Source organism: Tetrahymena thermophila, assembly GCF_000189635.1.
Source record: "Tetrahymena thermophila SB210 genomic scaffold scf_8254391, whole genome shotgun sequence".
NCBI classification, from domain to species: domain Eukaryota; phylum Ciliophora; class Oligohymenophorea; order Hymenostomatida; family Tetrahymenidae; genus Tetrahymena; species Tetrahymena thermophila.
In genome coordinates this window covers 235,443-250,070 of record NW_002476174.1, presented here as the reverse complement: position 1 = coordinate 250,070, position 14,628 = coordinate 235,443, and the positions used below count along the sequence as shown (strand labels likewise).

At 24.0% G+C, this 14,628-nt stretch overlaps 4 protein-coding genes across 4 annotated transcripts; 2 read left to right on the top strand and 2 right to left on the bottom strand. All coding sequences in view use genetic code 6, as the record gives it.

The window, feature by feature from the left end:
* Positions 1 to 386: 386 nt before the first annotated feature.
* TTHERM_00703920 (EF-hand pair protein) lies at positions 387 to 2,703 on the top strand (the record flags this gene model as incomplete). Its single annotated transcript, XM_001032063.3, has 6 exons — positions 387 to 667; positions 766 to 861; positions 942 to 1,106; positions 1,317 to 1,522; positions 1,587 to 2,081; positions 2,201 to 2,703. 6 exons carry the CDS (start codon positions 387 to 389, stop codon positions 2,701 to 2,703), a joined length of 1,746 nt encoding a protein of 581 aa, XP_001032063.3.
* Positions 2,704 to 3,830: 1,127 nt separating this feature from the next.
* On the bottom strand, positions 3,831 to 6,409 carry TTHERM_00703910 (MCM2/3/5 family protein; the record flags this gene model as incomplete). Its single annotated transcript, XM_001032062.3, has 6 exons — positions 3,831 to 4,526; positions 4,585 to 4,966; positions 5,024 to 5,099; positions 5,157 to 5,307; positions 5,429 to 6,224; positions 6,279 to 6,409. 6 exons carry the CDS (start codon positions 6,407 to 6,409, stop codon positions 3,831 to 3,833), a joined length of 2,232 nt encoding a protein of 743 aa, XP_001032062.3.
* Positions 6,410 to 7,361: 952 nt separating this feature from the next.
* On the bottom strand, positions 7,362 to 10,794 carry TTHERM_00703900 (hypothetical protein; the record flags this gene model as incomplete). The annotated part of the gene is made up of 2 exons (XM_001032061.3): positions 7,362 to 10,601; positions 10,720 to 10,794. 2 exons carry the CDS (start codon positions 10,792 to 10,794, stop codon positions 7,362 to 7,364), a joined length of 3,315 nt encoding a protein of 1,104 aa, XP_001032061.1.
* A 611-nt stretch (positions 10,795 to 11,405) lies between these two features.
* TTHERM_00703890 (hypothetical protein) lies at positions 11,406 to 13,535 on the top strand (the record flags this gene model as incomplete). Its single annotated transcript, XM_001032060.3, has 1 exon — positions 11,406 to 13,535. The coding sequence occupies one exon, from the start codon at positions 11,406 to 11,408 to the stop codon at positions 13,533 to 13,535; it is 2,130 nt and encodes a 709-aa protein (XP_001032060.1).
* Between the last annotated feature and the right edge of the window lie 1,093 nt (positions 13,536 to 14,628).

Sequence of the window (14,628 nt, the reverse complement as noted above, 5' to 3'; positions counted from 1 at the left end):
TTTAATTAAGATTTATTGTTGGGGAAAACAAAAAAAATAGATGAATTTTTTCATTCATTTGCTCATTAATAATAATTATCCCCAGCGAATAGAAAAGATTGCAGTGCATTTTTCAATTGATTGATGCTTGCTTGTTAATTTAGTTTGAATAATTTAATAATGATAAATTTTAGTGAATTCTAATCAATATCATTTATACAAATGATATTATCTATTTGTCAAAATTCATTAATTTTGAAGATCTTTAGTTATTTTAAAGCAGGCCAGTCAAAATCAAGATCAATTTAGATAAATAAAATTTTATTTGCATCAATAATTATCAAGCAATAATAAAAAATAAATAAACCTACAAAAATTACTTTTTAGATTTTGAAGAAGAAAAATAAATGTTATAATATCGCACTTTGAACAGGTTATCTAACTTAATTTAGGCCGTTGCAGAAGGTGAATAGAAGACTGAAGTTATTCGTTAAGTCCTCGCTGAGCAAAGACACTTTGAGCCTTAATCCGCTTTCCGTAGACTCGACCAAACTAAGACTGGCTAACTCTCTGCCACTGATTTAATTGACTTCTTAGAACAAAACAAAATTTTGGTCAGCCACAAAGAAGCTATTTAACTCCTTCGCATCCTTGATCTTAATGGTGATGGTCGTGTCACTTATGCAGAGTAATTAAATATTTTCAATTTCATAAATGAACTCTCCTTTCAAAATCTCTATTGCTTTATTTATCAAGAAAATTAATTAATTTTTTTCTTAAAAATAGTTTTGCAGAAAGCATTTTGCCTTAAGAAGATGCCAGACTCAAGTAAATTGCCAATTTAAGAGAAGGCTATTACTTAGAAGATGGTGAAAGTTTACCGTAAATTAAATAGTTTCCTTTGTTTTTACTAAATTAAATACTCAGTATTTGCATTAAATTTTATTTTGCAATTCAAATAGTTATGAAGCTGAATGGTCTCTCGCCAGAGTCCTTGAATAGGAAGTCAAGAATTATAGAAATATAGAATCATTGAAGGACATCTTGTGCAGTTCTTACGATTTCAACAAGCTTGATTTATTCAATGCTATTGATGATGTCCGCACTGGCTCCCTTACAATCTCTGCGTAATTTTTTTATAACTTATTTAATTAGAAATTCAGAATAAAAACTTTTTAAAAAGACTAAGATGAAATGTTTTATTTAGCATTACTTAACTAATTAGCCATTAAATATGAAAAAATTAACATTTTTTTAAAGCAGATAAAATAAATTTTTAGTTATTTTATGATTGAATGCAAAAAAAATGATAATTTAACTGAATTTTATATAAATAGCGTTGATGAATTTATGAGATCTCAAGGTAAAGTATTGAGCCAAGATTAATTACTTGCTTTCTTCAGAAGAGTTAGCAACACTAACGTTATTAGCTATCCTCAATTCGTAGAAATCATTACTCCTGTTGAACCCTCTCCTTCTTACATTGCTAACAGCTCACGTCTTGGTTCTTCTTCTCGTGGTTTCAGACAATCTAACTTAAACAGTAAATTTTTTATAGAAAAATTTAATTGAAACTATAAAAATTACTCCTTTTTCAATTTTTATAGGAAGCATTTATAACACTCCATCAAGATTGACTTCTAGCAAAGCTTTCTAAGATGCTGAAAAGGACATCGGATATCAAGACTATCTTGCAAGATCTGCTAGCTTAGAAAAGCTTAGAAACAGTCACTACTCACCTGCTAGAAGATCTAACTATGGCTCTCCTGTTAGATATACCACCTAATAAAGATCTCCTTACCATACTCCCAGCAAAGACCTTGCTCTTACCCAAAGCATGTACGGAAGTGCTTCAAAGGGATTCCACTAAACAGCCACTTCTAACCTTAACATTTCTAAATCACCTATGAGAGGAAATGAAGAAGAACACCTTGTCAGAGCCTTGAAAGAATAAATTGTACTTGATAGAGATGTAGAAGAATTGAAGAATCAATTATCTTTTAGACACGACTTCAATGCTGAAGATGCCTTCAGAATTTTCGACAAGAAAGCAAGAGGATACATTTCTAAATTTGAATTTGAACTTTCTCTTAACGACATCGGTAATAAAAATTATTTTAATAAATTAGAATAATCTAGCTAGAATTAAGCTAACAAATAGATTACAAAATAAAATTCAAACAAGTAAACCTGTAGAAAATAAAAATTAAATTATAAATAGGTATCTACCCAACCAAGGACGAGTTACACTTATTCTACAAGAGATATGATAGAGATAATGATGGATTATTAAAATTCAGCGATTTCTCTGAATTAGTTACACCTGCTAGCATTGAATATGCTGCCTTGAGCAAGAGCAGAGTTCCAAACTATCTCAATCCCGATGATGGTTTGATTAATTTCTCTCTTGAAACCAGAAGACTTTACAAAAAACTTTTGAATAAGATTTTCCAAGCTGAAATCGAAGCTGAATATATCCGTTAAAAGCTTTCCAGAAGACCTTTGTTTTCTTTATACGATGCATTTTTGGCTATTGATAACCTTGAAAATGGCTTCATCACTCTTAATGATTTTAAGGCTATCCTCTAAGATTATGGTATTTTTGTCTCTACAAATGACTTATAAACTCTAATCAAGAGATACGATAAGAACCAAGACAATAGAGTCACTTTCCCTGAATTTATGAATGAACTTACTCCTAAATCTCCTGTTAAGCAATTTTGAAATTATGAGCTAACAACTAATAACCTATACTTAATGAATACTTTGATAATAATATTTGTGAAATAATTTAATAATTGTTCCATTCAATAATATCCATTTATATGTTTTTGTCGTCAATATTATCAGATTGATTTATATTAATTTTATTAGAAACTTCAATTATTAAAAATAAATGATTTAACTAACAAATCAGCTTTAATAAAATATAGATCCAGCTAATAATAAACATTAAAATTTTAAAAATAAAAGAAGTTTATTTTCTAAATTTTATTGAATGCTATAAATTCATAAATAATACAAAATAAATCTTATTTTCTAAAAACCAATTTAAAATTTACAAATAAGCTTAATAACTTGATTTTAAATTTATAAAAATGTATATTGAAGCTAACAAACAAGCAAAAAAGCTATAATGTCAATTAAAAATAATTCTAAGATTTACATTTATAGATTTTTAATATTTTAAGCTTTATCTAATTTTAAAATAAATATAGATAAAATATATCGGCTACTCTCTAAGTTAAGGTCGAATTAAATTAAATCAAAACAAATTTTAAGGTTACAAAAAATTAAGTTCAGAATCTTTGTATAAAATTATTTTTTATTTCCTTAACTTAGAGGATTATAGGTATTTAAAAATTGTTTCAATATAAACTTAAATTAATAGATACTAACATAAAAATAAATAAGAAGTTTTATAAAAATGAATTTTCAAGATAAACAAAAAATATTCTATTATTTATCAATAATAATTATTTAAAATTTAAAAATATTTATTTCAAGTTAAATTATTTTATTTTAAGATTTTTACACAACCAAATTTAATATTACAAGCAAGTGTTAGATAAAATTTATATTTATTTACAAAGCTTTTAACAAATGACAAAATAATTGCTAAAATTTATGAATAACTATTTAAAACTTGCACATTTTATATTTAGTAATTTATTTAATTTAACATTTTTACATACTTTTGATGTAGCAGATAAATTAAGATTTAGTATATTTTTATCAACATTTTATTAATGTTTTGTAGAGCTGATTGGGAATTATTTATTTTATTTCAAGTTTAAAAGTAAAATATTTGTATTGCTAATTAAAATATATTTTGATTCATTAATTTATTATCAAGGTTAAGAGATAAAGCGTAAATTATTTTTAATAACATGTTCAATTTCTTCATATTTATCTTCATCTAATAATATATATTCTAATGGATCTAAATTTTCAAGCAGTCCTGTAAAATAGCTGCATTCTTGAAGAGTAATAACACAAATAGCATCAAAAACTTCTACTTTATCTCTGTACATAAGTCTTGAATGAGCTTAACAAAGTCTAACTAGTGATTCCAAAGCTCTAATAGTGGTTTTAGAGTGAAGAAGTTCAATTGATCTAAGGTGCTAGTAATACTTTTAAATCAATTAGGATGCATCTGAGGTAATTGTTGGCTCAAATTTATTTTATACTAAATTAATATATTCTCTAAGTTTTTCGATTTCCCATAAACTTTCACTTCTTTGATAGTTCATTGTTCTATCTTCTTTCTTCATAAATCTCTCTAATATAAATTCGCAAGCTTCAGAATCAGCATCATAATTAACAATATCTTTTACAATAAATATCAGATCAAATCTACTCAACAACGGACTTTGTAATCCAGTGTTTTCAGTTATATCCACACTTGTTTAATATCTTTATCCAGGCAAAATTGGATTGCAAGCTGCCAATATTGTTGTCCTAGAATTTAATTTTGATGTAATACCTGCTTTTGAGGCACTTATAGTTTGCTATTCCATAGCTTCTAAAACTGAGTCATGATCACCCTTAATAAAATGTTTGAAATAAATATATTTTTCTTTTTTTTTGAATTAATTTTATTACTTTTTTAATTAGATTAAATTCATCAATGCAGCAAACGCCCATATCTGCCAAGACTAATGCTCCTGCTTCCATAATCCACTCTCCACCTTATTCTTTAGTAAATGACACTGTTAGACCTGCAGATGTTGATCCGATTCCTGTTGTAAAAACAGATCTATTAGACAGTTTGGTTGCATACTTTAATATTTATGATTTTCCTGTTCCAGGCTCACCAACTAGCATCATATGACATTAGCCTCTTATACGAGTATTATTCTCTATTCTTGAAACACCTCCTATAAGGCATAGCAAAACTGCTAATTTTATATCATTTTTCTCAAAGATGTCAGGACATGAACTCTATATTAATTAATTTCTTGCAGCTATTTCAGTTGTTAAGTCTCTAATCATTAAAAATTTATTTATTAAAATTTATCTATTCTCTCAATTAATTATAAACCTTTGCTTCTTATAGAAATTATCAAGTTCTTCTTCGAGAGTGCTTTTTAGTTGATTTTTATCTTTGTCATTCAGATCTAATAAAAATTTATTTTTTATTTATTATTTTTCAATTTTTCAATTTTTTAAAATACTTTTTTGATAGTTTTTAATTTAAATTGAATTAGCTATAATGCACAAACTAACTTCTGGACGAGAATCCTTTGTTGCCTTTTTCCATCTCTTAATAAGAATTCCTGTAATGATCGCATCATCTCCTGCTTTCATTTAATCTACAAGATTTGACTTTTTGTTTAAAATTGTTTATTCATTAGATGTTATTTATTGGGTTTAAGAGAAAATATTCTTTAACTACTAATTTTTTGCTTATTGATGAAATGGAAATTAAAGAAAAAATAATTTTTACTTCTAGAATTACCCACATTGTTTTGGGTATATTTCCTGGTTTTAAAGTTTTAAAAGGTTCTTATATACGTATTTCTTGGTAGTCTATACAAATTTCAGTTCCATCAACAGCTTCAAATTTTTATGAGCCACATTTCCTCTACTCAGTTTTATTTTAGGCTGGATTGTTTCTACTATTAGAATTATTATTCCCTTCTTCATTAATTTCATCTCCTTCATAATTATTTTATTATCTGTTTCTGTAGTTATTGTTGTTATTTGGATTTATATTTCTCTTTATGTCCAGCATTAAGTTGTAAAAAGGATTATTCTTCTTTTCAACAGTAATCAATTTATTACACTTTATTGAATTGGTTTGAAATACTCCATAGTTTTCATGTTCCGCTTTAAAAACATATTCCTACTCACAGTTAGAACACTTAAATTGCTTTGATTTTTATAATACCTTTCTTGTACTTGTCCTTATTACAGTTCCTGAGACTATAACAAGCTTATTTATATCGTTTGAGCCTATGTCAGTCAAATTTGTTTTGTAAACATCTTTTGTATAGGGAATATTTACAAATTGAACAAAAACAAACTCTTTTACACTTAATTCTTATCCTAAATCATCAGATATCTCCTAAACTGCATCAAATAATTCATCATCTTCATCATACTTATCCGTTGTTGCATAATCAATTGCATATTATTTTTATGAAGCAACAATACTTTCTTCCAATAAGCTTTTCATTTCTAAAGGTTTTTAAAAAAATTTATTTGCACTCTCAGGAAATCTATCAAAGAATTCTATCATACTATTAAAAAGCGAAATTACAATCATAAATACCATAAAATTTATAATGAATTACTTAACACTAAAATTATAATAAATGCTTGGATCTATTCTTCTCATTAGTAAACGTATATCCCTTCTATAATTCTCTAAAAAATATTCAATAATTTGCTAATCATCCCTTTGATTATCTCTCTCTATTTCCATTTTTCTAATTTAAAAATCTGCTCTTTTCTACTTTTATAAATTATAATTGATAACAAATAATTTAGTTAGCCAAATTATAAATGAATCTTTAATTTAGTAGAATCTATTTATATTTAATTTCTATGCGCGGTTTTATTGTCATAATTTATCATCACAAATATTAAAAATACTTTAAAAAAATTTTTTTAATTATGCAAATTATCATTTATATTCAAGTTAAAAATGATATTTCATCTAAAGGAATAATTAATTGTATTTTTTAATTTTTCTGATAAATTAAATTAATTTACAACACACTACTTTAAATATCATTTCTATTTTTTTTAAATTAAAACTATTTTTTAATTTCTGTGTCACATGAAAGAATTGCATAATAAATAATTTTTTAGAATTGATTTCATACTGAATGTTTGATATAATATTAAAGTTTATTATTTTATCAAAAATAAATATAATCATCATTTTATACTATATATCATTCATTATCATTAATGTTTTTAGAGATAAAACAATATAAATTTTTATTATTTTTATAATATATATTGAATAATACAAAATTAATCTATAACCTAGTTTTTAAAAAAAAAAAAAATTAGCTAAATCGATTTTTTTAGAAAAAATCAGAAGTTAAGATTAACAAATTAATTGAGAAAAAAATAATAAATAATTTTTTTTCATTTATCTTGGTATGTGGTGCAGAAAATTCTTTTTTTCGAAAATATGTAAAAAAAATAGTTTTTTACACTAAAAATTAATTAGAAAATGAGCATTAAAAATTAGAAATATTTCTTAAAATTTGATAGAACAATTAGTTAAAATTGAATGATGCTATTAAATGAATAAATTGAATCTAATTCATAAAATTTATATTTTAAAACCAGTATTGGATATATAAAATAAAATTACTTTACATAGACAATTTTTTAATTATTAATTCAGGATTAATACTCCCTCAGTCTTTTTGATCTTAATAATCTTAAATAATTTCTTAAATTTTTTTATTATAATCACTTTCAGAAGCAAAATATTTATTAATTTGAAGTTATTAAGTATTTGTCTTTAACTCTTCTTCATTCAAAGCATTTTAATCTTTATTTTGGAAGTTGAGATTTTCATTTTGTTAAGAGTATTAGTCATTTGATTTCTAATCGATAGTAGTACCATTATTTTCAGTTTTATCATAATGATTAGTTGTTGCAGTTCCTATCTAAAACTCATCTGTCCTGTTTGTTAGTAAATTTTAAGCAGAGTTACTTTAAATCTGACTGAATTTTAAATCTAGAATATTATGATTTGGAGATATTTACTAATTAATTGAGGTATTTAAATTTGTATTAGTAACTTAATAACTGCTTTCAGTTAGTAATATATCATTTTTATTTTTTGTATTACTACCTTTTTTATCTTTAGGTTATGGACTATCTATATTTTTATTACTGCTAGTACTTATAAATTTCGCTCTAGAGGAATGTGATGTATATGATTTTAGATCTCTTATATCAGTCATACCTTCGGAGTTTTAATTTCTTTCTTTTAATTTTTTGTTTAAATACTTTGGATAGCTAATTTAAAATTTATGTTAGCTCCTATGACTTAAATATGGACTGATAAAAGGTTTTATTTAAGATGAACTTTAAATTTAATTGATCTCCTTAATTGTATGTAGTCGATTAGCAGAATTTTAAGTAGTATTGGGTCTATATGTTTGTAGAGAATTTAAAGAAAGCTCTGTAGAATCTGTTTGACTGCTCTAAAAATTCATAAAATTGTTCTACTAAAAGTTTCCTTTAAGAGATGGGTTTCTGTACTTAAAATAACTCTACTAATTAGAATTTTTTTAAGAAATAAAAAGTTTTTAAGATGATTTTTCAATATCAGTCATGTTAGCAGAGTTTGAAGATCTCTCAGTTTTACTTTCTTATATTGAATTCTTTGAGTTATTTATTGAATATCTAGTTTAAATAGATTGCTTTTTGTCAAGTATATTTTGCTTTGATTACTCTTATGAGATATTATCTTTTTGATATTCATCATCTTTGTTTAATTTAACATATTCAAATTTGTTATTTTTATCATATTCACTAACATACATTTCTAAAACTTACTCCTTCTATTTTGTAAAGCTATCATCGTTTGTAGTGGAAGTGTGTTTTGAATATTAATTATTAGAATTCTTATTACTATCTCTATAAATCATGAATGGTGTCTCTATTTTTTACTTGATAACGGAAGGAGATGAAATTTAATTTAAATTATTTCCATCGACTATTCTTGACTTAATTCCTTTTTATGCAAGATTTATTAAGATTTCAAATCTTTTTTGGCTTTTTAATGCACTGTCCATTGTAGAAAACATTTTCGTTGTTAGAGGTCTTGCAGTACTCGCTTTAGATGAATTTATAAAACTATCAATATCTTTTTTGTTTTTGTTTGTCAAAGGAAGTATCTGAATGTTCTCTCTTTATAAATTAATTTATTTTTCCTGACCAGAAACTTTTTCTTATCTAGCTGTTTAAATAAGATTTTATTTTTGTTGAATTTTATTTAAATTTTCTTCAGAATGTCTTCTTAAATTATTTTTGAAAGCTAAATAATCACTATTTTATTTTTAAATCGTATTTTCAGTATTTGCTAAATCATTTTTCAAAGGTGATTATTGTTTTTGTTGCATTACAAATTAATTATTTCTTTAGAGTATTTCAAGTCTTTGCTGATAAATTGTTGGATTTAAGTGCTTGGCATAATCATACTCGAGAGCTAACTCTAGATTTTTTTCCAAGGCTATTTTATGCATCTTTGGAGTAAAAAGCTAACTGCCTTTTTAAGCTAAGTTGCGTTTTATTTCTAATACATTTTCGTTAGGTAGCAAAGGAGCTCCAGAAATAACTTAATTCTATGTGTAATAATAATAGCAATTATGGCACATTTTGATATACAAATTATCAAAGTATCCCTTCTCTTTAAATTGAACATAATTTTCTTTTGACATTTTCGGATATATTTTAGCTAACAGTGGATGAGGAGGTGCTTAATTTGCACCAACATATAATTTAGTTTCATCAAAGTTAAACTCATTATCAGAATTCATGAATTCCATCACTTATTAATTAGTAAGCTACACCTCAACTTAATTTTTTTTATTATTTCTTTTTTAAGATATTTTCTATTAATTTTCTACATCAATCATCATTCCGTCCTCTAAATAATGAGGCTTTATAATATTTTAATCTTTACTAAAATTCTCAAATTTAAGTAAAAAACTAAAAGGAATTTCCATCATATCTTAAAATTAATATTTCATATCACAACTCAAGCAAGCCAAATTATTTTCCATTCTCATTGGTCTCGAGTTTGAAATCGAGTATGTATTTTTAATGTTTGCAGGTTTCTAAAAATTGCTTTCAATAACCAAAGGAGTGTTATTAAACATGTACTTTTCAGGATCAGTTTCTCTTCTCTTCACTACATTTTTGATTTCATCTTTCAAACGAAGACTTGTACAGTATTGAAAAAATAATTTATTATCTTTATCAGCTTTGAAATAGAGAACCATTCTATTTATCATAGTCCTTTCATAAGTGACGTGAGCTATACGTTTTACAATGAATTCACACAATTTTCTTATTTCTCCAGAAATTTGTTTTCCTTTTAAGCAGACTGCCTTTGATAATATTTCAGGACCATCAAATGTGACAGCTCTCTCATAAGAATCATATTAAGTATCATTTAATTTTTTGTTATTAATTCTTTTATTAAAGACGCAAGTACTTGGCGACCAAAGAGCCTAAACATTATTGTTGTGTTCTCCATATGGGTTGATAAATTTTTATAAAATTAAAGATTCATCTAAATTTAATTCATTTAAATCTTCAAACAAAAATTTATGTAACTAATCAACAGTTAAATATCTAATCATAACTTTTTCGTCTTCATGAGCCATCAAAAGGTGAGATTGCTGAGCCTTTTACTAAATTTTTGTAAGTTTTTCTCCCTTTTATTCTCCTTATATAATCTATGCCACTATCCCAGATTTAACATCTCTTTTTGTAAAAGAGTCAAATATCGCCTCAGGCAATAAATGATTTACTTTTTTTTTCAAAACCTAGTCATTGCTGCCAGTAAAAAACCAATTTGAAATCTATCTGCCATTAATAATAATCGTATCAGGGATTCTAACTGGAAATTTAGATTCCTTTATTAAAAATAAACATAAAATGAATATAAAAAATATTTAAATCAGATTTTAGTAAACCCATCAAACAAATTAAGTAAATAAGAACTATGTTAAAAAAGAATTTCTTAAGAATTACCTGTAAACCAGAGTCTTTGATCCAAAGAAGATAATAAATATTATAGACTACAGAATTAGTATTGCTTATCATCATATTTTGATAGTTATTAATTAGAAATAATTATCTGTTTTATTATTTAACTCTACTAATAATAAATAATATTTTGTTTCTTCAAATTACAATCAAATAATAAATATTCGTTTAGCATCTATATATCTTCTTTGAACCAGTTTAAATTACTAGTTTAGCTAATTACATGCTTGATTTTCTGTTTACAAATTAATTAATTTAACATTATATAAATTTTATCAATAAAATTACCAAATAAAAGATCTATCTTTTATTTTTATTTATTCATTTAAAATAATTTTAAAATTATCTTTTATTTAAAAAAAAATTTTTTTCTAATATTTAAAATGATTTTTTAATTTAATCTGATTTATTAAATTTTATGTGAAAATCTTTAATTTTGTTTGGATGGTTTGATTGATTAAGTATTTATTTAAATGATATTTGGTGAACACTAATATCTATCTATCTATTTATTTATCTAAAAACAAGTTGTTATTTTAATAAGATTTTTGAATTAATCTTGTTAATAAAATCAAATTCAAAATATTTAATCAATAATTTTTGAGTAAAAACTTTAAGCAAGATTTATCTGAAATAGCTGAAGGTACGCTAAGTAAATTTAGGAAGTATAAATGGATAAAAACAAATATGAATTTCTTAATTCTCTTCTTGATAAGGAGATTGAGATAGCAAAAAATAGATCGCTATCATTTACTGATTCAAGGAACTCATTTTTAACTAATGTGCACAAATCTAATTTAAGTACAAGTTAAAACAATCAAGATTAATCTTAATAAAAGTTAGACAATCTCTAAAATTTTAACATTCAAAATGAAACTCTTGAAAATAGCACAGCTAACAATTCTTATATGCTGAATAATGTTAGTAATAATAAAAGCTTGACAGAAGTTAGCTATGAAGATAATAAAAAATATGAAAAGTAGAAGAAATCTGATTTTCTTAATTAACTTCCTATGCAGCAAAATTATCCTCAACAAAAGTTTGATTAGAAAGCCCATATTTTTTAAAACAACCTTTTCGAGAATAATATAAATTAAGATAATTAAGCTAAGGCCCAGATGACAAATTAAGAATTAAGCTCTTCAAATAACAGAAACAGTTTCAGATAAAATAATGGAAACTCAGGAAACGATAGTTCATTTATAAGCAACAGTAAATATTATGTTAGACAAACCCCTGATAGCTATAAATAGAAGTAATATGCAGGTGAAAGTTCATAAAAAAATTAATTAGAAAATAGTATAACAAATTACTCTAGAAATGATAGAGGAGCACTATAGAATAGTATAAATTAAAGTAGTGGATTCAGCCCATTTCAAAACAATAAATACAATAACAGAAACGCTGAGCATTCTCCAGATGCTGTTTTACTAAATCAATAGTAAATTAATGAAATTCCAAAAGTAAGTAATCCTATCGCAGCATAAGCATATTATTAACTAGATAACATGAAGAAATAAATTAGTGGCAGCTCCTTTTCTCCGAATAAAGGAAAATCTTTATCTTCAAATAACAACTCATCTTTATCTAACATAAATCATTCTTAAAGATAACAAAAATTATCATATCAGAACTATTAGGATTAAAGCTAGTACAAGTAAAATTAGTCATTTGATACTAATTTTGGATAATCTCATTAATTATCATATTCAATAAATCAATAATATGACTCAACTACTTTGTCATCTGAAGAAAAAAGAAAATAATTCTAAAAGGAATTTGAAAGTATCTAAAATAAAATACAAGCTCTAGAAGATAAATTAAAAATTACAGAAAAAAAAAATCAATAACTTGGAGGTTTTTCTTAAGAAAATAATTCAATAGTTTCTTTATAAAATGGAGTAAGTCCATTTTAGGAAAGTAATGAATATCCAGTTGCTTAAAATAAAGGCAAAGCTGACATTTCAATATTCACTAATCCTACAATTAAACAAACTTAAATGAATAACTCAATTTACCATAATTAAATATCTCCAAGGTTTAATATTCAGGATTCAATATTTTTTTAGCAATAAGATAAGCAGTCAAAAGATATTTCTCCAAAACATAACAACCAAATTCAAAGTAAACAAAGTCAATAACAAAAATCAAGTTCTGGTAAAAAGAAAAAGTCAAAAACTTCTACTAAAAGAAGTGAAACTAATAGTGATAATGATGACTCAGGTCTTAAACCAAAAAATTTAAATGAAACTACAGAGAGTAGTAAAAAGTATATAAAATAGCTTAAAGTTCAAATTTTGAATGATTCTAAAGATTTTAAAGAAGAAACAACTCAAAAATCTAAACAAATTAGGTTCAAAACTCCAAACAGAAAAAATAATTCATCTTTACCTCCTTTTTCATACAATATATAACCTTCATCTACTTAAAATACAAATAAATAATAAACTTCGCCTTTCTAAAACAATGAAGAAAAAAATATGTATTCAGAAGAGATAAAAGCCTTGTAAAAAGAATATTAAATGTGGGAATAAAGAAGAGACAAATAAAGACAATAGCTATAACACATGTAGGAAAACAACAATAGAAATAATAGTAAGCTTTAAAAACTAAAAAAGCAAGCTAATAAATTAATAAAACTTAAAAAAGAATAAGACTTGCATATGAGTGAATATGATTAGTGCTATCATAACTTTGAAAAATGTGAGCTCATACGTTAAAAACAAAAAATTTTGATTTCATGTCTTAAAGATGAGCTTAAACTTCTTCAAAAAAAAAATAATACTTAGAATTTTAATTGATAAATTAATAAATAAATAAATAAATAAATAAATAAATAAAATAAAATTTTCCTTTCATTTATTTGTATAAAACTAAATGATTTTTCAAAATATATATTATTTTGAATTAAATTAAAAAATATATAAATATATATTTATAAATAACTTAATTAATAAATATAATATGTCTGTCTATATATAATCTACTTTATCCATATTGTTATAAAAATATATATTAACTAATAAACCAATCAAATTGAAAACATTTTAATCTGGTATACAATTTTTTAAGATATATTTTAATACTAATCACAAATTAATTCAGAATAGAAATAAATTAGTTTATTAGCTTAAATTTTACTCTTAACAATAATATTTATTACCATAGTCCTTCTAATAGGCTAGCGATTTAAGTTACCTAGGTTTTATTAATTTAAGTAAAATTAATGCCAACCAAAATATTAAAAAAGTTAGGAGTTGGGTTGGTCTTAATTATTGAACATTTCCAGTATATATATTTTCTTCCTTATTTGATAAAAAATATTTTGAATAAAATAAAAAATGATTAAGCATTAAATATTCTAAAATAATTTTAAATACATTTATAATTAAAAATTATTATAGAAAACCAGATATTTTAGAATTTTTAATTTACAATGTCTTTTTACTCTTTAAATTTATATATTTTCAGTATAAAAAATAAATTTTCTTATCAAATCTTATTAAAAAATTTGTAATTATTATTAATATTTTACAATTTATTATAAAATTTTGTTACAAAATTATTTACTAATTTTTCCTTGTTTTGACCAATTAGTCTTTTTCAATTAATTTGATTCTTTGTGGTAAAATTCAATGCTGTTTTAGGTGGATTTATTATTGTCTATTTTTTAATTATTGAGGTAAACAGTATAAGTAATGTATTAATTATTTGCATTTAATTAAGATTATATTTTATCAGATTTAAATTTTATCAGTTTATAAAATCAAAAAAAAAATCTTTCTGGAAAAATAAATTGAATAAGTAAATTTTATTAAATTGTAACACTCTTATTTTTGTAATGAATATGCTATTTTTCAATTCTAACTTGACTCAGTATAAATCCTAATTATA